General features: G+C 39.9%; 2 protein-coding genes across 9 annotated transcripts in view; one reads left to right on the top strand and one right to left on the bottom strand.

The window, feature by feature from the left end:
• Nucleotides 1-8,116, bottom strand: part of apbb2b (amyloid beta (A4) precursor protein-binding, family B, member 2b) — a 41,055-nt gene extending 32,939 nt beyond the window's left edge. For 5 of the 8 annotated variants that reach the window (XM_063883586.1, XM_063883592.1, XM_063883591.1 and 2 more), the window contains exon 1: nt 8,032-8,116. The gene's annotated coding sequence lies outside the window, so the exon portion shown is untranslated. Of the gene's footprint in view, nt 1-2,255; nt 2,275-7,664; nt 7,851-7,941 lie in introns of those variants that run through there. The other 3 variants (XM_063883587.1, XM_063883588.1, XM_063883589.1) reach the window with 3 other exon arrangements.
• A 2,814-nt stretch (nt 8,117-10,930) lies between these two features.
• On the top strand, nt 10,931-21,119 carry haspin (histone H3 associated protein kinase). The gene is made up of 15 exons (XM_063882944.1): nt 10,931-11,397; nt 12,198-12,344; nt 12,570-12,695; nt 14,374-16,273; nt 16,936-17,077; nt 17,222-17,358; nt 17,482-17,670; nt 17,967-18,052; nt 18,133-18,195; nt 18,286-18,377; nt 18,625-18,704; nt 19,234-19,322; nt 19,800-19,942; nt 20,030-20,132; nt 20,723-21,119. Exons 1-15 carry the CDS (start codon nt 11,237-11,239, stop codon nt 20,922-20,924), a joined length of 3,660 nt encoding a protein of 1,219 aa, XP_063739014.1. The 5' UTR covers nt 10,931-11,236; the 3' UTR covers nt 20,925-21,119.
• The last annotated feature ends 2,041 nt before the right edge of the window (nt 21,120-23,160 follow it).

Raw genomic sequence — 23,160 nt, 5'->3', positions numbered from 1 at the left:
GTCTATATTTTCATTTGTCATGTGCCTGTGGCTCCTGCTTTTTCTATATAACAAACTGTATTTGTACTTAATTTGTTATGGTATTCTCACCATTTACCCTCTTTGATCATCACAGATGTGAAAATATCAAATTTCCACACGTGCAGCGGAACATTTCCCACTGCTGACAGCGCTGTTAGCTGAGAGCCTCTCAATCAGGACAGTAGGGGTTGAAGAAGTGAACAGACAAATGCCATGGCATCCATAAGACTATTTACATTATACTGAAAACGTCATACTGAGGGGCTGATCAACATTCCATTACAGGGGAAATGTCTAAAATATATCTAATAGAAAATACATCATTTTGCTTAAATTTAACCAAAAAGGCTAAGCTTACTGACTTAAAGTTCTGTTAAGCCATGTTTGACAATATAAAGGTTCGACTCACAACATTAGCTTAAAAGATTGACAAGACGAGTCACTTCTCAACTACAAATCACAAATGACACAATTTAGAGTTTTTAAAGTGGTTAGCTATTAAAAAATATGATGTGCTCATAAAGTGTTACATGTAGGTTCTGACTGCTTTCCAATATCCACCAGCTGCCGGTCCTTTAAACACAATTATCAACGAGCAAGCTGCTAGCAAGTGGTGTGAAAATGATGTGATGATGTGAGTGGAGGCTGTGGCGCAGTGGGATAGTGTGATAATCTTTGGATCACGGGAGAGTAGGTTTGAGTCCCACTGCAGTCAGCATTCCATTGAGTCCCTGGGCAAGACACTCCACCCCGGATTGCTCCTGTGGGGATTGTCCACAGTATTGAAAGTATGTCGCTTTGGGTAAAAGTAAAACAAGAGACACGTAATGTACTGACCTTGCAATATAGACTTGCCAGGTTGTCTGTATGTTCTACTTTCACAAAGAAACAGTCCACTCTACATCATTTCAAGCAGTCAAATCATACGGAGAGATGCGTGTAAATGCCACACACATACACGCACACACGCCTGCAGGGAGCACATGAACCAAACAGCCAAGAGTGGCATTTTGTAGTTTCACCAACGCTCTGAAGCACTGATAATTGGCTACAGCTGAGTAAAGAGACATTTGTCATTAAATGATATTCCATACAAAACGTTAACCTCCTACAGCATAGCAAGGAGTTGTTAATAATATAATCTGTAATTAGAATAATGACTTTTACGACTGGAAAACTGTTATTTTTTGTCAATTTGCCATTTCCCTACATCCCCGACACATGCACATCCTCTTTTAATGAAAGCAAGCTCAAGTTTATTTCATCAGCAAAGATTGTTATCTTAAACTTATTCATAGTAATTATTTTAAGATATTTTTGGCCAATCTTTTGCTTGGTATGCTCTAATTCATCTTTTTTATTAGAAATAAAGGCCAGCCATGTTTAGTATGAAACCCTTCTCCCTTTCTTAAAGAACACACAGACAGGCAGACAGAAAAGCATTGCACAAAAGGCCTGACGGATTCAAGGCTAGGGGCAGAAACAGTGAATAGACTGCGGATCCTATATATATCCGAGATGTGACAGGACATCCGAGAACATTCCGAGGGAAGTCTAGACACAGCTCTTACTCAGATTGTGTGTTAGTATCTTAGGCCTTGTTATCTCACTGTTTTCTAGAAATTCTGCGGCAAGTTGTTCCATAGAATTACCAAGATTGCATGGATACCACAGCCTAGTCTAATCTAATAGCCAAAAGACTGTCAAAGAAAAAACAGTAAGCAGGTAATAAATGAACATGAGGGGAGGGGGAACGGGTACCAGCGAAAGAAGAGATGCGAGGAAAGAAAACACATCAGAGAGAGAGAGTGACTCATCAGAAAAGGAATGTCCCTCCTCTGCCAAAGGAACCACAGACACCACTGCAATGATCGCTCCCTCTCCAATAGTTTAAATCATCCCCACCCTCGCTCCAGTCGTCTCTTCCTCTCACACAATGGCCGTCTCTTTGTCCCTCTGTCTCTCTCCCTTCCAACAAATTGAAGTTGTTGTTTCCCCAACATTAGCAGAGCTTTCATCTTTGACAGGGCATTTGTGTTGTGAAGGGGTGATAGATGGAGCTGAACACGGCCAACGGACCAGCCCTGCACAGCCAATGTTTGCATCACAACCACAGACGTTAACTTATTATTAGTCCCACCACAGGATATGATGCAAATGCAAGGAACGTATGTGGTCAGGAACCCAAATCACCACAATGACTTAGCTAGATCATGACTTAACATTCCTGTTACCTGTCATGCTGTGTACTCATCTCACAGGAATGACTTTCATACAGGCTCTGGAATACGGAGGTCAACTGTCAGGAATAAAGACAATTTCAGTCAATGCCATCTATTTTATGAGTGCGTGTATTATTTAGGCTTTAATATAGATAGGTATGTAGGTAGGTAGGTAGTAAAATTAAAAGACTAGAAATAAACTATTCAAAATGTAAACATCTCAATAGAAATAAAATAACATTAAAAAAGTAGAAAATATACATGTCGGAATAAAAATGTACACAAAATATAAAGCAGGATATTATATATACATCAAGTGTGTAGGGAATGGAATATTAAATTGAATATAAATGTAAAATGTACAGACTTGAGAAGATGAGTGGTTTGTCACTTCTGTAGGGGGAACCCATGGTCAGTTTTACCATGCCAGGAAAGGAGAGGCCAATCTGCAGAATACTCTGATCAATTTAACATTAAATTAACACTAATCAAAATACAGCAATCAAAATTGAGAGCCCAGGGTAACAACTACAGATCACGTATCTAAACAACAGTTAAAAACCCCAACATATTCAGTATATAACTATTTAAAAGATACAGAAACAATAATTGATAGCTAAAATTGCAGTCTGTCAATCAGCTGAGTTTTAGCTCTAAACATGTGACCAGAAATCAGGTTCACTCTAGCATACGCCTAATCACCTAAACACTGCCTATTATAATGATGGTGCAACCTTCTTTCCCATATTTACGGCGGATTAATTGCACCACAATCACCTAAACACCTAACAACCATAGACATTATATACAACAACATGTAATATGCATGTGCTGCTGTTCAAATGTAAAACCGCCATGAAGTGGCTGACTAAGCAGAAGGCTCTGGAGTTTTAATGTATGCCATAAAGCAAGCCACAATCTGCATTAGTGCCAGGGTATTGATAAAGCATTGCAAGGGATTTATTGCAGTGTATCGTATCAATTAGCTGTCTCATCTAAGCAGGACTAAAGAGCAAGCCCTAATTGTTCATTCTTGACATTAGCATTGTGTCTGAAATGTTTATATTCTGATCAGTCACCTATAAAGAGGCCTTTAAAACTCTGTGTGATTTGATGCGTTTGCTGACTAGAACAAACATCACTAATGAACATTTTTGTGGGCAGTGAACCACAGGAAGAAGTTTGTCGTATAATCTCAGCCATACCAAATGGTATACAATTGAATACGTTTCTAATATAATTAAGTTTTATTGTCTTACACAAGGTAAATATAAACAGAAAGTCTCAATGTAATAGTGAGAAATGACACAATAAGGATTTATGCAAAACCAATCAAATAACTTTTGGTACTGGGCCTTCACCGTGGGATATGCGAAACCATTCAACTCATCACTAATCATTGGCAGCATTACAGAACTTGTATGTATTGCTGCAATTTTCAATGTCTTATTTGGTCTTTAAATTGGTGAAAAATGTCAATCAGTGATTCCCAAAAGCCAAGTATGCTCAAACCAAAGAATCAAATGTGAATATAGTTGGTAATTACTTTAATGGTAGACAACTAATGGATTAATCTTTGCAGCTCTAAATATGAGATGTTTTATATACAGCATTCTTTCTGATGCAACCAATATTTCACTCGGCACATCCTGCTATTAGCTTCTTGCTCCGGCATATCCTTATGCGTAAGAGTTTCCAGCTAACATCTGTCTATCAACTTAAGTTATGCAGTTGAATGTAGCAAATATTGGATATATGAAAGACTAACAAAGCACTGAGTAAATCCTTGTTTTATAAAGAGTGCAGCAAAAATCTTAGAACTGGCTGTAGTTGGCAAATTTACAGAGGCACCTGGGGCTCTGGCCTGTACAGCCTCTCTCATCACGTTCATGGAGTGTGATGATGTGTTTGAAAGTCAGAGAGAGTAAGAGAAGACAGGCGGAGAGGAAGAGGGGCTGAAAAACCCTTATGCAGCTGATCCGGGAATGATGGGGGTGTACTTGTGAAAGTGTAGTGATGTGGAAAAGACAACATCAGAAACAGAAACATATAAACAAAAGATTGGGAAAGTGTGTTTGTGCTAGCGTGTGTAGTTCCTCTGAAGAGTGAAAAACGTGTCTGTCCTCGCATGCTTCCACAGGTCATTTGTATGCAGAATAACATGCATACTGACGCTCCAATCACCAGGCAGACTTGACAGCTGGAAGACAGGTGAAAAGTGAGGGCGGCCAAGAGTTGACACATAATACCGCACAAGTTGCGTGTAAAGAAAGATAACAAAGCAAAACTGAGCAAAAAAGGGCGATTAGATACAAGCATGTGGGTGAAAACTGTCAAAAAAGAAAGAGAGAGACAGACAGATAGACAGGGCGACAGATGGAAAGAGAGAAAGGGGCCCTATTATTCAGTTTCACACCCTACAGGATGAACAGGGCCTCTGTGCTCCTTCTCTGTTCAAACACACCTCACGGCTGTCTGCTCCCTGCAACAACAATGCACAGATACACACACACACACAAATCTGGTTATCTTTTCAACTTGACAGCCTGGGATGAATCCACGCTCTGCTGTCCTTAATTCATCGTTTGTCGGTCCAATCTGGCCACACAAATATGCACACACACACTATTTTGGTCAAGGGCTGACCAGTGGTATTGTTTCTCAGGGGAAGTAGGGTAGTGATAACGTATCTCCATACTCTTTATCCGCACACACCCACGCAGAAACACACAGTCACACAAGCATGTACGCACATGCACCCTTTCCCCATCGCTTCTCATCAGCTTTTGTGCGTGGCGGTGACCTCGACCACACGCAGACTAACAGGTTAGTGCTGCAAGGCAAGAAAGTCCCAACGCCACACACACTTATAATCTGGCCAGCATAATTACATCCAATCTGCAGAGCTCTTTGGGGTTAGCTGAGATATCGTGGTGTATTTTTGGTTGTCTGACATGCTCACACAGCTTCACAAGGTGACAGCTTACATTACTGGATTGCTATTTCTGTCTATCTCCATGTGCGCTGCGGCCAGGATGAATAAATGCGTGTGTGTCTCCTATTTTTCCCTCCTTGATAGAAGCTACCTCAGCAGAAGAAGAGCCATCTTGAAAATGAGGCACTTTCATAGCACCAAAGCCCAACAAACACGCACACGAAAACAGTCTGCAGTGCTTGGCCCAAAATTGAGCCCATAAATGTCCAAGTCACTTTTTCCATAGTCAGCAACTCCTGTATAGAATGCTACAGGGGGAGGGTAAATAAAGAGCGAAAGAGTAATGATGTGGGGGAAAAAAGCAAGCAGAAAGCGGGGAGAGGGGCAAAATATAAACCCTAACTTAACAGCCCAGGATCCCTAAGCAATTAGCAATGACATCATGTTCTTGCACACACACAAACAGACACACACACAAAAACACTGCAGACTGAGGCCAGGTCTGGATGTAGAGCTAGCTAACAGGGCGAGGAGACTGAAAGGATAGAGAGGGAGGGAGGGAGGCAGTGACGGAGAAGGAGTGAGGATGACAGTGCACCATTTCAACCCTGGTGGTACAGTCAGTGACACTTTCATTCTTGTGGTTCACGCTAATACTTTCAGAAAAACAAAGAGAGTGTGAAGCCTATGAAAACGTGCCCGCTGCCTAAAATAGTGAGTTTTAGCTTTTAACTATCAAAGTGTGTACACCAAATAGTAAAATGACATTATCCCAAAAAGGTTTCATTCGTTTTGTTTCTGGCAAGTATGTGCTATGATGTACACACCACCTAATTTACACATAACAAAGCATGTTTGCAAATGTGATGTAAATCTACACACAGGTAGGGAGAGAAACACCAGTGGTATACTCCGTAAACAGCATACAGGTCCTCTGCTAATTCATGTTGTTGTCAACAACTTCAGTGTTTATTCAGAGACACAGGTAGTACACTACATTAAGAGTTTCACCAGTTCTTACTAGCTTCAAGGTTCAAGGTCCAACTAATCCTTGTGAAAGTTAATCAGCATTCACATGGAGAGAACATTTTTAAAAGACAAGTCAATAGCTCGTAGTCCCTTTAAGTCTTCAATTATAATATATCTATACTCTATCTCTGCCCTCCCTACTTTCAAGAACAGGAATGTTATTGAATCTCTAGATTCCCCCAATCACACGACATAAACAAGCCATTAAGTGGCTCCATGTTTTTATAAAACAAACAGGCATATTATCTCCAGGGCCTGGCATAAAATACCCGAGCAAGGCTGGAAACGATTAGCTAGCTGCGTACAGCCAGCACCATGCACCAACACAAGCCTCATCCCTGGGGGGCATGCACGGCCTATAGTCAGACTCTTCCACGTAATATGCACAAGTCAAGAGAATACCCTCCTTTATGCTTGTTTGTGACACAATGCACCTCTTTATTACTTAAATCGTTGCTTAACACAAAGACCTACAAGGGACAAGAACCAACTAGGAGTCAGGAGATGAAGAGTCTCCGGAAAGGAGCCAAAGCAAAGCATCAACTGACCTGTCATGCCTCCAACACTGAAATGATTTATACAATGATCAGTCGAGTGATTTTGTTAATTGATTCATTGTTGTTGAAGGAACATTTGCTCATTCTCAAACTATAAAAAAGGACTTCATAGTTCTAATGTAATGGATAACATAATTGTAACCTACGCTATATTTTAGCTTTGTATTCCTGATGAGAGAAAGATTTAAGTTCACACTGTTTTACTATAATATGTCAAATGCATGCTTTGTTCTATAATTAACTTAGAATTAAACCTGTTTTCTTAAACTACAGCAGACATTTTGTAAGGCACCATGTTAGTTGCAACCATTAAATGTTGTTTTGAGGGTATTATGTATTTAAAATGGTGCAAGATGTCTTCAATACATGTCCAATATATTTTGAAGGGGACAAATTATTAAAAGAGACATAGATGAGCAATAAAAACCATTGAGAGCCTCTTTTTTAAAGCCTTACTATAAATACTAATCCAACTTGAAAGGCCATTTCTGAAGAAATGTCAGGGTAAATGCTTGACATTGGAATTGAAAGTGGGAATGGGCTTAATGTATGACATGATATGATATTTAACTAACACCACAAATGTATGATTCCTGAATTGCCACATATAGAGTTAAAACGGTATAAAGGTGTTGTAGGATATAATGTGAATTCAAACGTCTTTTCCTTTTTGTCTGGTGGTTGGTTTACTTCTAATGAACTGCCTGTTAGTAGTCAGTTTACCAACCACTTGGCTTACCTGCAGAAAGGCCCTCTCAACAAACAGAGTGTATGAGTCGAGAGCTTCAACTATAGACTATATAAGGATTTCACCCATGTGAAACGGCTGTGTTGTATCGATCTGCAAATGTTCTTCCCATTAAATACCCCAACATAGCATACGAGTCGTAGTTAGCTAACCTTGTACGTAGCGGTGATCAACGGCGGCTTGCTCCGCAACAACGGCTCTTCTCGAAAACAACCGTTGCATTCCGTGACACTACGTGGAATATTAAATCAACAACATATCCAACAAAACAAATCAACAGAAACACACGCTGGCTCCTATAAATGCCCCATATGCCGCCGCAGCCTCCCGGTCTCCTCTCCCCCACCATCCCCGACTTGTTTGCAACACTGCGGGCCCTTAGATGCCAAAGCAATGCGTCGTCTTCAAGAATATGGAAAGTTAACTCACGTTTCCCCTCAAACTCAACGCTGAGGAAGACGATAAGGGCCACAACTCTCTGTATTTAAGCGAACATTCTTGGCATAGCACATCACTCACCTCCTCTACAGTGAGTTCACGTCCTCCTCGCTGCGCTCCTGTCTGTTTTCTCCTCCCCTCCGTTTTCCTCGGCTTGTTCCTTTTCTCCTCCCTCCCAGATGCCGCTGTTTTCCGACAGGGGGAACCGGGGGACGCTGCTCCGGAAGCAAACGCTCCTCTGTGATTTGTTTCCCCCTTTACTGCCTGCTGCTGCCTAATGTCATTACTGTATACAGTGGTGCTACTGATCTGGCTTTCCTGTAACAAAGAAAAATGTATGATACCCTTGTGTAGGACACTTGCCATGTTTGTATTTGTCTTTGCTTTGGAGGTTTTCCCCAAAAAAATAAATCTTGAAATGGTCTAGAATATGTGGATGGTGACTAAAATGTAGATATACAACTTTATTATCTCCAATGCACGCCAGATAAGTAATAGGACCAGCATTCAGATGAGTTATAAACATATTACCCCAAAAAAGCCAAGCAGATAGGTTAGACATCAATTATCAATAGACTACTTCAACCTAAACCAGGTTATGCCAAATCAATATGCTTGTGCTGTTTACTGGTAATCAAGATACAATGGACACAAAGATTGTTGACCCAATTTCCTCATTCTGACAAGTCAGTCAAGTCAGTCTGTCTGCTGTAGCCTATTGTTGATTTCTTTATGAATAACAACATGTTTACATTTTAGTCTGTATATAAGGGCTTTTGCACACTTAGCAGATTTATTGCATTATTCTTGTAAATAAATAGTGATAGAAAAGTGATTGTTCTCTCTTCTCCTTGCTGAAATCATTGTTGCATCATTAAACACTATGGTATGAAGCGTTTTATTATACTGTCCCTTCTGGAGTTTTATATAAAATGGGTAATTGGATTATATCTGAGCCACTTTCAAGTCACTGCAAGCTGATCTTTTATAGCAGAAATGAATGCAAAACAAGTGGTGCGTTAAAGGTAGAAAAAGGGATTAAACTAATCGTAAGCCACATTTGAAAGAAATGGCAACTTTGCATATGTAGTGGGGTGCTTGGGAATGCAGTTCAGGGCCTGATTCCTCCCCCCAACCACTCCCCTAATTAGGGCAGAGTATAAATTGCACCTGCTGCAATTGTTCTTTCCTTTGGCTCTGCCTTCATGGTCGGTGGTGCAGGTAGGCTGGCTCTCTCAAAAAATATGTCTCAGTTACTTCTAGTTTTTGTTAAGCTCACTTGCTGGTTCCTTGCAGTTTGTGCAGTGACTATTTTCTTCCTGTGGTTCACCTGCTGCTGTTTTTGTGTATGCCAGTATCTGTTTTTGGTTTAGTTGCAGTTAGTTTTTGTTTAGCCAACTGGGATACCCCTTTGTTTGTTTAACCTTGTTTTCAGTTGTTTCTTTTTTCCCGTAGTAAAGCTGAGTGCCGGTCATTGGGGGGGGGGGTCCTCCTCACTATTTGTTGTGGTGAAGATCACCGGGGAGCACGAGTGAGGACCTGTTTGCTGTGGCTGCACCTGGATTTGGTTGCACCCTAGTGTCACGAGAAGTAGCCTGCCCGCCTATTAACCGGCCTCAGCTCACTTAGATTTAGTTTCTTTTTAAATGTTACATTTTATACAACGATTTTAATCCCATCATATAATAAAGATCATTTTAAAACTGAGTAATTCTTGTTGTTTTATAACCCATTATTTTGTCTTCCAGCACTGTTTTCCTAAGATTCCTTTTTCTTTTGACTTACAATTAATAAAAGTTGCTTTATTATGGAACACATCTCTGCCCCTCAGTCCTGAACCTATGTCCTCTTTTTATGTTTATATCCTTGGCCGCAAATCCCCAGGTGGCGTTGTCGGTCCTCCATCCCACTTCATTATCATTTAAATTTAACCACATCACCCCGCCACACATACCCTTAAATAATTTGTCATGACTGGTCTACAAGTTCAAAACCACAAAAGTAATTATTGTATAAATGTGTTGTGACTGCAGGCAAATAGGTCCAACAAGAGGTCTCACATTATGTGCAAGGTGGAACATTAAGAAGACACAAGCAGCTACCATATGTGCATAAACACCACATCACAAAGTAAATGTTTTGGTCTACACATTGAGTGAAATATGTTGTGGAAGTTGAAACACAAATTTGTCGGCTTTAGGGTAAATCCATGTGATTTTGGTTACCCCTGCGAAGTGGTCAAATTACATGTCAATCACTTTGGTTTACGACAGGATACCTCTTAAACTAACGACCAAATTTTACTAGTTATTTTTTGCGATTATTGTTTAACCCTGTTATGTAAACTAATATAGTTTTACATAACAGCCTCATGGGGCTGATAAACATAGAAGAATGGTGTCAGAGTTATCATTGTCTTTTCTGATGCATTATGGATTTATTGGAATAACTGGCCCATAAGCAGTAGCCTACAGTCTAATAAAATGGTGACACTTGGTGGTTAGATTCCTTTACTGCACTGTTTGTTAAGCCTGTAAGGCCATAATGAATACACTGGGGTTCCAGTAAATACATCTCCATAAAGATATTTTGCAATGCTAAATGTAGCAACTTCAGACAGATGCTTTAAATGTGTTCACATACATGTACACATAAGAGAAGCTTTAGTTTACTGTCTAAAATACGTGTTGTCCCTTTATAATTCAAATTATTAACCAATACATGTATTTCTATGTCATCAGTTTGCTTGTATTTACTGTGTCGTCTAAGAGCAAATTGCCTGCATTTTCTTTTCATTTATGTATATATTTATAATTTTCTCTTTTTTCGATTCTGTCTCATTTATGTTTTTATTTATTTATTATACATTTAAATGAATAGTTTAAGATACTGTATAGTTGTAACTACTCCACTTCGCCAGGTGGCGCTGTGATAACATCATCGCCGACTGTTGACCAATCATCGTTTCCCGGCAGTTTGAATCAAAAGCGGGTCCAGAGAACGGATACATTTGGAATAATAATGAAAAACATACAAAAATAGACAATAACTCGCAATCATGGAGATAGGTAGAAACATCTGACTTTTTGTAGTTCGTAGGAGTTCCATCTATCACTGTTGATAAATAGTATAGGCGTTGATAGGATAAGCACAGTTTGCAAAAGGTCGAGCTATCTGGCTACTGTTAACGGTGGGTCGGTAACGACAAGTGCTTTTGTACACTCCTTTGTCCGCTAATATCGCTTCATTTTGGATTTTTATGACGTTTGTTTAAATAAGTTTAAACATGAATCCAACAAAGCCGACTTTTATAAAGACATACGGCAAGGGAAAGAGAATGGTGCCCGCCTGGATCGTACCAGAAAACCGTAAGAGGGCCTTCGACAGCACAAGCTCCACAGACGGGGGCAGCTTCGTCGCTGAACCCTCAAAACCTCCGAGGACCAGGTGACGTTATATTCATGTGAAAGATCTAAAGTAGAAACTTTACTCACTTGGATACTCAGAGGTGGGAGAAGTACTCAGATCTTGAACTTGAGTAAAAGTAGAAGTACCAGGGTGTAGGAGTACTCTGTTTGAAGTTAAAGTCCTGCATTCAAAAGGTTACTCAAGTAAAAGTACAAAAGTTATATGCATCAAAATAAACTTAAAGTACCAAAAGTACTCATTATGCAGATTGGCCATATTAGAATAATACAAAGTTTATGTTTTGATTATAAAAATGTATGTATTAAACTGTTTATCACAGCTGGTAGAGGTGTAGCTAGTTTTAATGACTTTCTATACTGCATGGTAACTGGTGAATTAACTCCAAGTGTAACTAAAGTCTTATTTAAGAGTTGATTATATTTCATATCAATAATCGAAATCTGTAAAGTAACTGAAGGTACAAAATACATGTAGTCGAGTAAAAGTACATGATTTACCTCTGAATTGTAGTGGAGTAGAAGTACAAAGAAGCATAGAATGGAAATGCTCTAGTAAAATACAAGTAGCTTAACATTTAAGAACAGTCCTTGATATAAATATATATATTTCTGTTAGTATGTGTAAAGGTATTACATTTCATTTAGCTGACACTTTTATCCAAAGTGACTTACAATAAGTGCAATGAACAGATATCTGAGTAGTATGTTAGTAGACACAAATAAATACACATGGCATATTTCATTTTGCAGAAACAAGTTTGATAGTGAAATACACAAAGCTTGTTTCAACTAACATGTTCATCCGTTTTCTCGTCACAGAGAGAACATGACTAGTGTTGCTAATGGTAGAGAGTGGCGCCCTGCTAAAAAAATGGCTAAGAAATGTCTGACTGAGAAGAGCTTTAAGGACGAGAATATCCCATCTCCTTCCTTTCCTCGGCGTGCTCAGAAGAGCAAAACGACCAGGTGTGTTAAAAAACATAAAGCTTGCAATGCTGAATAATATTTATTTTACATTTATGTGCTTTTTGTGATAAGTTAACTGTAAAAAAAAATAGTAGTGAAGTCGACATATTATCCTTGAGTTTCTTTGTATCGTTTGATGTCTTTTTTTTTTTTTCCTGACATGCTTTCTTGTGCTCCTCATCCTCCCTTGGTCTTTGGTTGGTTGAAATGTTTTTTTGTTGTCAGTGCTAGATTAATCCATTCTGCCAAGAGAAAAGCCATATTACGTCTGGTAAACAGCACTGATGAAGACAATATCAGCACACCATCTTCTTCGTGTCCTTTTCCTGCTCAACAGATCAAGACAACCAGGTCTGTACAAACAAGGATTTTCTGCATGAACAGAGCTTTCGGCTTCTTTTTCATGTTACTACAGCAGTTTATGCAAGAAGAATTTAGACATTGCCTTCCATTTAAGTATATTGATTTAAGTGTCTGCTAATTAATGCTACATATTGTTTTCAGTCTGAATGAGCTCTGTGTTCCAAGTATTTCCCTCTTTTTTGTTTTTCAGTGATACCAATAGCAATATATTTGCAACATGTTCATTTGCCCATACAAATACATGTACAGTGGGGCAAAAAAGTATTTAGTCAGCCACCAATTGTGCAAGTTCTCCCATTTAAAAAGATGAGAGCGGCCTGTAATTTTTATCATAGGTATACCTCAACTATGAGAGACAAAATGAGAAAAAAAAATCCAGGAAATCACATTGTAGGATTTATAAAGAATTTATTTTCAAATTATTGTGGAAAATAAGTATTTGGTCAATAACAAAAGTTCATCTCAATACTTTGTTATATACCCTTTGTTGGCAATGACAGAGGTCAAACGTTATCTGTAAGTTTTCACAAGGTTTTCTCACACTGTTGCTGGTATTTTGGCCCATTCCTCCATGCAGATCTCCTCTAAAGCAGTGATGTTTTGGGGATGTCGCTGGGCAACACAGACTTTCAACTCCCTCCAAAGATTTTCTATGGGGTTGAGATCTGGAGACTGGCTAGGCCACTCCAGGACCTTGAAATGCTTCTTACGAAGCCACTCCTTCGTTGCCCTGGCGGTGTGTTTGGGATCATTGTCATGCTGAAAGACCCAGCCACGCTTCATCTTCAGTGCCCTTGCTGATGGAAGGAGGTTTTCACTCAAAATCTCACGATACATGGCCCCATTCATTCTTTCCTTTACACGGATCAGTCGTCCTGGTCCCTTTGCAGAAAAACAGATCTTGCGTGGAGCCCCAGATCGAGGGAGATTAGCAGTGGTCTTGTATGTCTTCCATTTTCTAATAATTGCTCCCACAGTTGATTTCTTCACACCAAGCTGCTTACCTATTGCAGATTCAGTTTTCCCAGCCTGGTGCAGGTCTACAATTGTGTCTCTGGTCTCCTTTGACAGATCTTTGGTCTTGGCCATAGTGGAGTTTGGAGTATGACTGTTTGAGGTTGTGGACAGGTGTCTTTTGTACTGATAACGAGTTCAAAAAGGTGCCATTAATACAGGTAACGAGTGGAGGACAGAGGAGCCTCTTAAAGAAGAAGTTACTGGGTCTGTGAGAGCCAGAATCTTGCTTGTTTGTAGGTGACCAAATACTTATTTTACAGAGGAATTTACCAATTAATTCATTAAAAATCCTTCAATGTGATTTCCTGGATTTTATTTTCTCATTCTGTCTCTCATAGTTGAGGTATACCTATGATAAAAATTACAGGCCTCTCTCATCTTTTTAATGGGAGAACTTGCACAATTGGTGGCTGACTAAATACTTTTTTGCCCCACTGTATGTCACGTCAATTACATAAACACTTATTCAATATACATTTATAACACATTATTATGTAACTGTCTGCTCATGTGTTTTTCTAAACAATGTCGCATTACACATTCGGACCCCTTAACAAAAACATTCAGTCAACTGTCTCCTTCCTCCACATTAAGCAAGTCCAGGTATAAATGTTCTCAATAAAAGTTTTTTCATCCTTCATTTTTTTAGTGGTACTCTTCCTTCTACGAACCGCTTTGTAACCCGCCGCAGACGTGCTACTGCCGCCAAAGCCAAACCCCCTAAAGCAACTTCCCATAATATACTTAACTCTTCAGAGGAGTTTACTCCTGGAGCTTCTGGTTGCAGTAGGATTTTCCGGCCTGCAGCGAGGAGGGTCCCTCTGTCATTTTTGTTGTCATCTTCAGAGAACTCTGTGAATGATGCAGCACCTTTCAGCTTTGCCCCCATCCCGTTTCAAGAGATATCCCTCAATGAATCAATGGAGCACATCCTCGCAGCCGGCCCCAGGAAACCCATCTTCTGCTCTACACCCTCAGCAGGCTCCTACATCAAACGGCCACGTCTTGAACCCTTGTCAGTCAATGACCAACCTTCCAGCCCTCCATCCATTTCAGCTAGTTGTGTAGGTGTCTTTAGCATATTCCAAGAAGACTTGGCTTCACCAATGCGGCCCATCTCCCCACCATGTTCTGCACCTACCGTTGGGCTTCATTTGGAGGAGAAGCCAAAATCAAGTCTAGTTGAACAAAAATCAGACCTGCATCACCATGAAGAACTTTCTGGTGATTTGCATGTGAAAAGAAAACAAATCAGCTCTAGTGAGGGAGCCAAAAATCACAGTGAAGACATTACAACAAAGGATGTTTGGGAATTACCAAGTCTGAATCTGCTCTCTACAGTTGACAGCAATCAAATGATATCAGCAGCAGAAGAGTTAGAGTTTCTGATCGAGGTTCTGAAGGAGAAATGTTTGAAAGAGCGCTGCACCGTGAACTTGGAAAGATTTGGCAACAGCACTATTTCTCTGCTCTGCGGGCCAACAGGCTGCTCATCATCCTGTTTGGTGCATACCAGCTTAGCCCACGTTCTGCTAACACGTGAATATCCATCATCCGTGAATGGCTGTCAAACTGTGGACCCATCACAGTCTTTAGAACCATCACATGATATCTATTTATCTGCATCTTCAGGAACTGACTGTGTAAGCACTATGGATTCTCCATCAGCTGAACAATCATCCATACAGACATCCATGAAGAAGGTAGCGTCAGTGCTACACGCTGGGTCGACCCACGACAAAAACAGCAGTGTTGAGTTTATCATGGACATGCAATTCCCAGCCAAGCTTATAAAGGAAGAATGTGTTAATAAGAAATGCACAGTTTCACTCAGAAAGTCAGATGCAAACATGTCTGGAAATGACAGAACATGTGACATTAGGGACCCAGGAGATCTCACATGTTCAGCAGAAATCCCTGAGGGAGGGATGGCGTCTGTAAGACAGTCAATAAAAAACAGCGGCCCCGGAGATCAGACACACTCTATTGACAGAGAAAAAGAGGAAAAAGCAGCAATTGTAAGAGTGTTGGAGGAGAGAGCTCTTAGCAACAAAGTCATTGTCAAGATAAAGAGGTTAACTTTATCACAATTAAAAGAAAGTCTGCAGTGCAAAGACCCAACACTCAAATCACCCACAGTTGTGGCATACTTGAACAGTGATGACCAGACACAGAATAAGCAGTCTGAATGTGACCCTACACCCTGTAATAAGGATATTTCTGCCTTGAAAGTCAATGTAAAAAAGAGGGGAAAAATTTGCTCAACTAGCTCTGATGAGATCACTTTAGACAAAAAAGATGTAAAGAATGTCCGAAAAGGAAAAAAGATGTTTCTGGCTCAAAAAGAAAAGAAAAGGAGGCGCATGTCCACGGCCAAACCTGGGACAACAAGGAAGGCATGTGTCAGCGGTCTGAGTGTGAGTCGCTGGAAAAACAAGGGCGGCTCCAGCACACACATGTTCGGTGGCAGTACTGCACAGGCGGCTGGTAACACAACGGTGGACTGCAGCATCAACGAGCTGTGCTCCGCTCGACACAACAAACCAGGGGTGAGAATAGCACACAAACAGGGATTCAAAGGATTCATTGTCATATGCACAGTAACTACAATGTAGATATGGCAATGAAAATTAGGCTCCTCCAACAATGCAACATGAATATAGATAGGACATAAAACCAATACAAATAGTGAAAGAAATAACTGAATCAAAATAAAATAGTGAAAGAGAATGTTGCAAGTAAATAAAAATGAAATATCTGAAATAATAATGAAAATGTATATACACGTTAATAGAATATTATATATACAAGAACAGAATGAAACATTAAATATTGTTCAATAAAATGAAATACTGTTTATTGTAGTGAAACAGCACTGTACTGCAGAAACACTAGGTTGACTCCGGGACAGGGGGCTCTATGCTTACTATGCATTTTTACTAAGGAGTAAGAGTAATTTTATTTAGAAGCATACAAAGACTTTTAGAAGCACAGTAAGAAGTCTTGAATTTGTAGCCTATTGAACCTAAACTTGTTGCACTGTTGTTCAATTACTTGACATTGAGTTCATCATCACAGAAAACTTGGATTTTTGGTTATAAAGTGTAATTTTCTTTTGTTTCGACTACAACCCACCCAACAATTAATAAAAGTGATTATTAGTAAGGTTTTAAAAAATGTTGACAAACTGTGATATCCGTCCTGTGTGTAGGAGCCGTTTGGAAACAACATGAATTTCTCCCCATCGAGAGGGAAACAGCTTAACCTCTCGTCTTTGTTGGCCGACCTAACACCCAACACACAAACCTGGAGCCGACTCAAAGCTGCGCTCTCTGTTCATCGCAAGGGCATGGGTAAGACACACACACATCTTAAAGTTATTTTTGTCCCTCAATTGCTCGGTTCTATTGACATAAAAATTATTTAAAGCTGCCAGTTCAGTGCCTGTGCCCTTTAAACATTTTCCTTGCCGTTGCTTCCTCATTCCCTCTACTTAGTGATACATACTCCGGGCAGTATACACCTTTCGGTGTCACCTTTGAGAGCTGTCGATCTTAGCCAGGACCTCTATGCTACTCCCCGTCGAAAATCGCTTCTGAGGCATGTTTCACAGCTGCAGAGCTGCGATTCTTCGGTACAGTACACGTGTGCAGCCTCAAAAGTCATGATTTTCAAGTTTGCACTGTTTACATTCTACATGCTTGTTGTTTGACTGATATTATTGTTTGTCACCTCCTCCCTCCTGTTCCTTTCACAGGCTGTGTGTGAGGATGCTGATCTGTCAGATGCAGAGAAGGTGTATGCCGAGTGTTGCCAGCCCCGGCCTCTGCCCTGGGAGGAGTGTATACTCCCTCAACGTATGATACAGTGTGTGAAAATAGGAGAGGGGACCTTCGGGGAGGTCTTCTCCACCACCAACTCCTCAGGGGACACAGTTGCACTCAAAGTACGTGTGTGTTTTTGTTATACGATGTATAAGATCTATCAATGTGATAAAACACATGACATCCTAAGTAGGCAGTATGTTTTGAAGAAATGGACTTCCCCATTGGTCAGAAATATTAATGATATCGTATTTCAAACTCAAGGTTCACTAACCAGCTTTTTTCACACGTCTTCACCTTATTTCATGGCTGCCTTCAGTGAATAAAAACTGTCTCACTTGTTCTAACACAAGTGGGTGTGTGTGGGGGTGTCTTTGTGGGGGTGTTCTGCAGTAAACTGTGGCTCTTGTCTTGACAGATCATTCCAGTAGAGGGCAGTGAGAAGGTAAATGGAGAGGACCAGAAGACATTCGGTGAGATTCTCCATGAAATTATTATCTCAAAGTAAGTGGTACATGACACTGCACATCACATTACTGCATTTGCTGTGACTGAGCTAAACAGCTTTGTGTGATTTTCTTTAGGGATCTGAGCAGCCTAAAAGACAAGCAGCAGAACAAAACTCATGGATTTATCGTACTCAACGAGTAAGGAATTCTCTCTGTTCTTAGTATTTTTGACTGTTAAGAGTCTCAGTAGTTTTCAGTGGTAATGTGACCCCATTTGTTCCCTTTCAGTGTCCACTGCGTTCAAGGTTGCTACCCTCCAGAGGTCCTGAATGCTTGGGACACCTTCGACAAAAATAAAGGCTCTGAGAACGACAGACCAGGTCAGTGAGAAAAAAGCCTGTAACCATTTTTCAACATGTCTTCAAGGTTGGGTGATAGAAGTTTGATGCTTATTTTTTGGTTTCATATTGGCTATTACAAGATGATCTACCTTCTTTAGTAAACGAAGAATCAAGAGAGATATTTTTTGCTGTTAAATATTCCTCTAAGGGGACAAAAAGCTATGTGCCTTATGCCAGGCTATCTGTTTGTTTCCTTCATTGAGTCTCTGTTTTTCTATATGCTTAGATTTCTTTGTAAAGGATCAGTTATTCATCATCCTTGAGTTTGAGTTTGGAGGCTCGGACCTAGAGAAGAGCAATGGAACGGTAATCACACCACATCATAATGAAGGCTGCTTATTACTTCCCATCTGTGCAGTACCGTGTTCTCCAGTGATGTTGAGCATCAATTATGTCAGTGGTGGCTCAAAGCATCTCACTCGCTCTGTTCAATTTTGTTTTGTGTGCCCTGAAGTATTTTTTTATTACATTGCAGTTGAGTCTGTCTGCTCATTAATCACAGAACCTCACATAACTTTAACTTTAGTCTAACAAACTGCACTCTTCTGTCAACACTTAACATTGAGCTCATAATACTTGCACAGAAGCTGTAAAAATGTGCTTTAACATTAATGAAAAGACTGCAGAGTAGTCCTTTTGAATTGAGTCTTTACACCATTATGTCAGTCTACTATGTGCAGGAGATAATGCTGAAGGTTGAAAAGAAGCTCAACATCTATCTAAATGACATGTGTGGCCTATTAAAATGCATTTTATTAATAACAAAAACTTTGTTTGATTGTGGTGTTGTTGTATACATGCCGTCCCTAAACCGGGTTTCTCTTGTGTTGTCAAGCTGTCCTCTTTGTCAGTGGCAAAGAGCATCCTTCATCAAGTGACGGCTGCCTTGGCTGTTGCTGAGCAGGAGCTACACTTTGAACACAGGTAGAGTACGCACGCACGCACGCACACACACATGCACACACACACAACTCACAGCATCTGTGATAGTCTGCATAAATCAAGCCGAGCAGGACAAGACACTATGGATGTAAAGTATTTCAAATATGGATCAAAAAACATAAAGTCAATGTACTATACAAAGAGAGGAGCTTAAAGCTGAACTGAATTGATTAATACAAGTTCTGCTTTAGTTGCCATAATTACACTGCGCATAATGGAAGAATGGACTTTTATAATGGATTCTGGATTTAATAGATCTTTATAGCAATTAAACCAAAAGACTCCAATGAGCAGCTCAATGAACTCCTGACAACGTATGTTTAGCTGTACATATACAATTCTTAATCTGATTAACTTCACCGCCATGATGCAGGTGGGTGTGTATGTGGTGTCAGTGTGATGGATGCTCTGTTTGTGTCTTGTTACAGCAACTTTATTCCCCTGTGCTCTTTCCTGCAGGGATCTCCACTGGGGCAACGTGCTGGTCAAAAGAACCAAGGAGAAGAGAGGGAGCTTCCTGCTAAATGGAGCAGCCCACTCTCTGGAAACTAAAGGGGTGGTGGTCCGCATCATTGACTACTCTCTCTCCAGACTAGAAATCGGTCAGTATTTTATCCCCTCCCTCTTGCACGAAATATTTATTTAAAAAAACGATGAGTAATAACAAGCATATGTTTTGTTCCCTCCAGATGGTCTGACAGTCTCCTGCGACATCTCGAAGGATGAGTCGCTCTTCATGGGCCAGGGAGATTACCAGTTTGACATCTACAGACTAATGAGACAGCAGAATGGGTCAGTGTGAATGTGTCCTTGCTTAACTCATAAACACCAGTGTGACATGTAACCTGAGTTCCTCTATGCTGTAAAGAGTCAAACAGAGCAGTAAACAATACACTAAATCTGACTGTACATACGCATACATACACATCAATAAGTTGAATGGGGAGGATAACAGAGCAAGCAGTAGATATCTTTATTGATTTCACTTTCAAAAATAGAAATCGGCAGATGACTTAAAAAGTTTGAACACAGAGAGCTTTTGTGTTAAAGACTCTTAATAAGGGGGATCTGATATCTGATATTTATTTGGTTGTCCATTGTGATTTGTCTTTAAAGAATGGTTTGACATTTGGCAAATATGCTAACTGTCTTTGCCTGGATGAGAAGAACTACGCCTTCCATATTTATTTGTGTTTTTGAAGCTGAGTTAAACGTAGAGAATGGACACAGCTGGTCTTGCTCTGTTTAAACACTTCCCATCTACCAGACTAATGGTTGGAACTTTCAATTGTGATTTCATCAATCTTGTGGATGATGGGATTTATTTTAGTGTTCAACCCCTCGTAGTTGTTACTGATTTGTTTGTACTCTTGTTGTCTCAGAAACAACTGGAGTAACTACCACCCTCATTCCAACGTGCTGTGGCTGCACTACCTGTGCTCCAAGCTGCTTTCCATGAAGTACCGGTGCCTGGGAGGGAGGTGGGTCAAAGACATGCGAAAGCAGCTCACTTGTTTCTATGACAACGTCCTCCAGTACAGCTCTGCCACGGAGGTGCTGCAAACCTGCCCCATGTTTCAGTAGCACGTGAGAGCTGAACACAGGATTTTTTTTTTTTAAGGATGAGGAAGGTATCCGTTCCAAATAAACATTCCTGTAGTTTCTTTGATAAATGGAAAGTTAAGATGGTTGTTTATATTCTTGTAGCACAACCTGATGTAAAGTGTTTCAGAACTGTGATTTTACTAAGGTTATTAAAGCAACCGTTTGAAAAGCTTTTTTTTGTGTCTTGCATTTCATTTTGAAGTGTAATAATGCCTGTTCTTCCACTGTGTATTTATTTTTTAAATAGCTGAATAGCTGGTTTATTTTGTTACTTTATTACTCCTGAATAGATAAGTACTGTATTTATGCAGATACAATTATTCTGAATCAATAAATGTTATCTGATTTTTAAAACCATCTAAATGTTTTGTATTCACAATTTGTGCAATCTAGAATAGTGATGAAGTTATTTGGCAATTTAGCAATCAGTTTAATAATAACTAACCATTAATCAACCAGGAAAACTAAATGCTCTTGATCCAGTGAAATTCAAGATTAATTTCAGAATCCTCCTGCACAATTTCATTGTAATTTTAGCCTAATATACAGGTTTATTTACACTAAACAAAAATATAAACACAACACTTTTGTTTTTGCTCCCTTTTTTCATGAGCTGAACTCAAAGTGAGTACTTCTCTGCTGTGATAATCCATCCACTTCACAGGTGTGGCATGACTGGACAGCATGGTTATTGCACTTTGTTGTGCAGTTTTATCACATCGCACAATGCCACAGACGCTGCAAGTTTTGAGGTAGCGTGCAATTGGCATGCTGACTGTGGGAGTGTCCACCAGAGCTGTTGCCCGTGAATTGAATGTTCCTTTCTCTACCATAAGCCCTCTCCAAAGGCTTTTCTGAGAATTTGGCAGCACCTTCAACCAGCCTCACAACCGCAGACCACGTGTAACCACACCAGCCCCGGACCTCCGCATCGGGCATCTTCACCTGCAAGATCGCCTGAGACCAGCATCCCAGACAGCTGTTGCAAAAATCGATTTGCATAAACAAAGAATTTCTGATGAATCCCGGTTTTCACTGTGCAGGGCAGACAGCGTGTATGGCGTCATGTGGTTTGCTGATGTCAACGTTGTAAATCGAGTGGCGGTGGGGTTATGGTTTGTGCAGGCGAACATATTTTTGTTCATGTGTTTGTTTTATCAAAATATGAAAGTCTGAAATTCATAAAATTCACTGTGTTGATAGTTTGATAAAAACATGAGACCTTTTAGTTGTTTGGGGTCAGTGACGTTTATCTTAGGTTAGGATCTATGACAAATACATTAAAAAAAAGTATCTATGCTGTGGTGCATTTGGCAAGTGTGAAAAATGTTGCAAGTCAATGCACATGACTGCTTTAAGGAAATTAGAGCATGAGCAATTTGTCGGCAGATATGAGCTTAATCTGAGTGTATAAAGTATGTTTTCAATAAAATAACTCGACTGTAGGTAAATAGAGTATACTCTTGAAATTGTATTGATACAATAACCAAAACAGACATTCCCAACTGGTTATTTCATAAGTTTAATAAGAAAATTCACTACGCCATATAAAATTAAACACATAGATGTTTTTATACTGGTAGTACTGGTCATTTCATACCTATGATTAAAATGTGCATGTTAACCTGGTCTTTCCTTTGCAAAACAAAATATTTTATTGAATTTGTTCTGTAAGATTATCCTACATTTTTGCATTGACACAAGCTTCATTTTGGTATGGTGAGTCGTGTGTGTCCGTTTGACGAGGATCTTGATTGAATACGTCGAATGCTTCCATACTCAAAGAGACACTTGGTTGTTGGTTTCAAGAAATGTATGTTTGCCTGGAATAATCATGTGATGAGATAAGAGCAAAGGTTGCATTTTAAAAAAGGAAGACTGCTTTAAAAAAAGGATATGGAGACATTTCAAACTATACAAACAAGATCCACCAGGCCTATGTTCAGAGAAGAGGTCAGGCATGTGTTTGAGAAGCACTTTTTGGTTGAGCTTTGAGGCAATGTTTGAAATGGCCTTGCTGGTGATGAGCCCATATATGTGTGTGTTTGTGTGTGTAGTATGTGCGAAGCAACAGATGTGTATAAGAAGCAATGAACTGTATATGAGGAAATGTACTTGCAGCTGCTGTGTGTGTGTGTGTGTGTGTGTGTGTGTGTGTGTGTGTGTGTGTGTGTGTGTGTGTGTGTGTGTGTGTGTGTGTGTGTGTGTGTGTGTG

The sequence above is a fragment of the Eleginops maclovinus genome, chromosome 5, assembly GCF_036324505.1.
Source record: "Eleginops maclovinus isolate JMC-PN-2008 ecotype Puerto Natales chromosome 5, JC_Emac_rtc_rv5, whole genome shotgun sequence".
In the NCBI taxonomy this organism is placed as follows: Eukaryota; Metazoa; Chordata; class Actinopteri; order Perciformes; family Eleginopidae; genus Eleginops; species Eleginops maclovinus.
This window is presented reverse-complemented; position numbering and strand designations above follow the sequence as displayed.

What these genes read in the sequence shown, in the direction of transcription:
- haspin (XM_063882944.1), top strand. Translation starts at nt 11,237, where the DNA reads ATGAATCCAACAAAGCCGACTTTTATAAAGACATACGGCAAGGGAAAG. An exon ending in CAACAGATCAAGACAACCAG is followed by an intron (nt 12,696 to 14,373) that starts GTCTGTACAAAC and finishes TCATTTTTTTAG; the next exon opens with TGGTACTCTTCCTTCTACGA. An exon ending in TAGAGAAGAGCAATGGAACG is followed by an intron (nt 18,705 to 19,233) that starts GTAATCACACCA and finishes TGTGTTGTCAAG; the next exon opens with CTGTCCTCTTTGTCAGTGGC.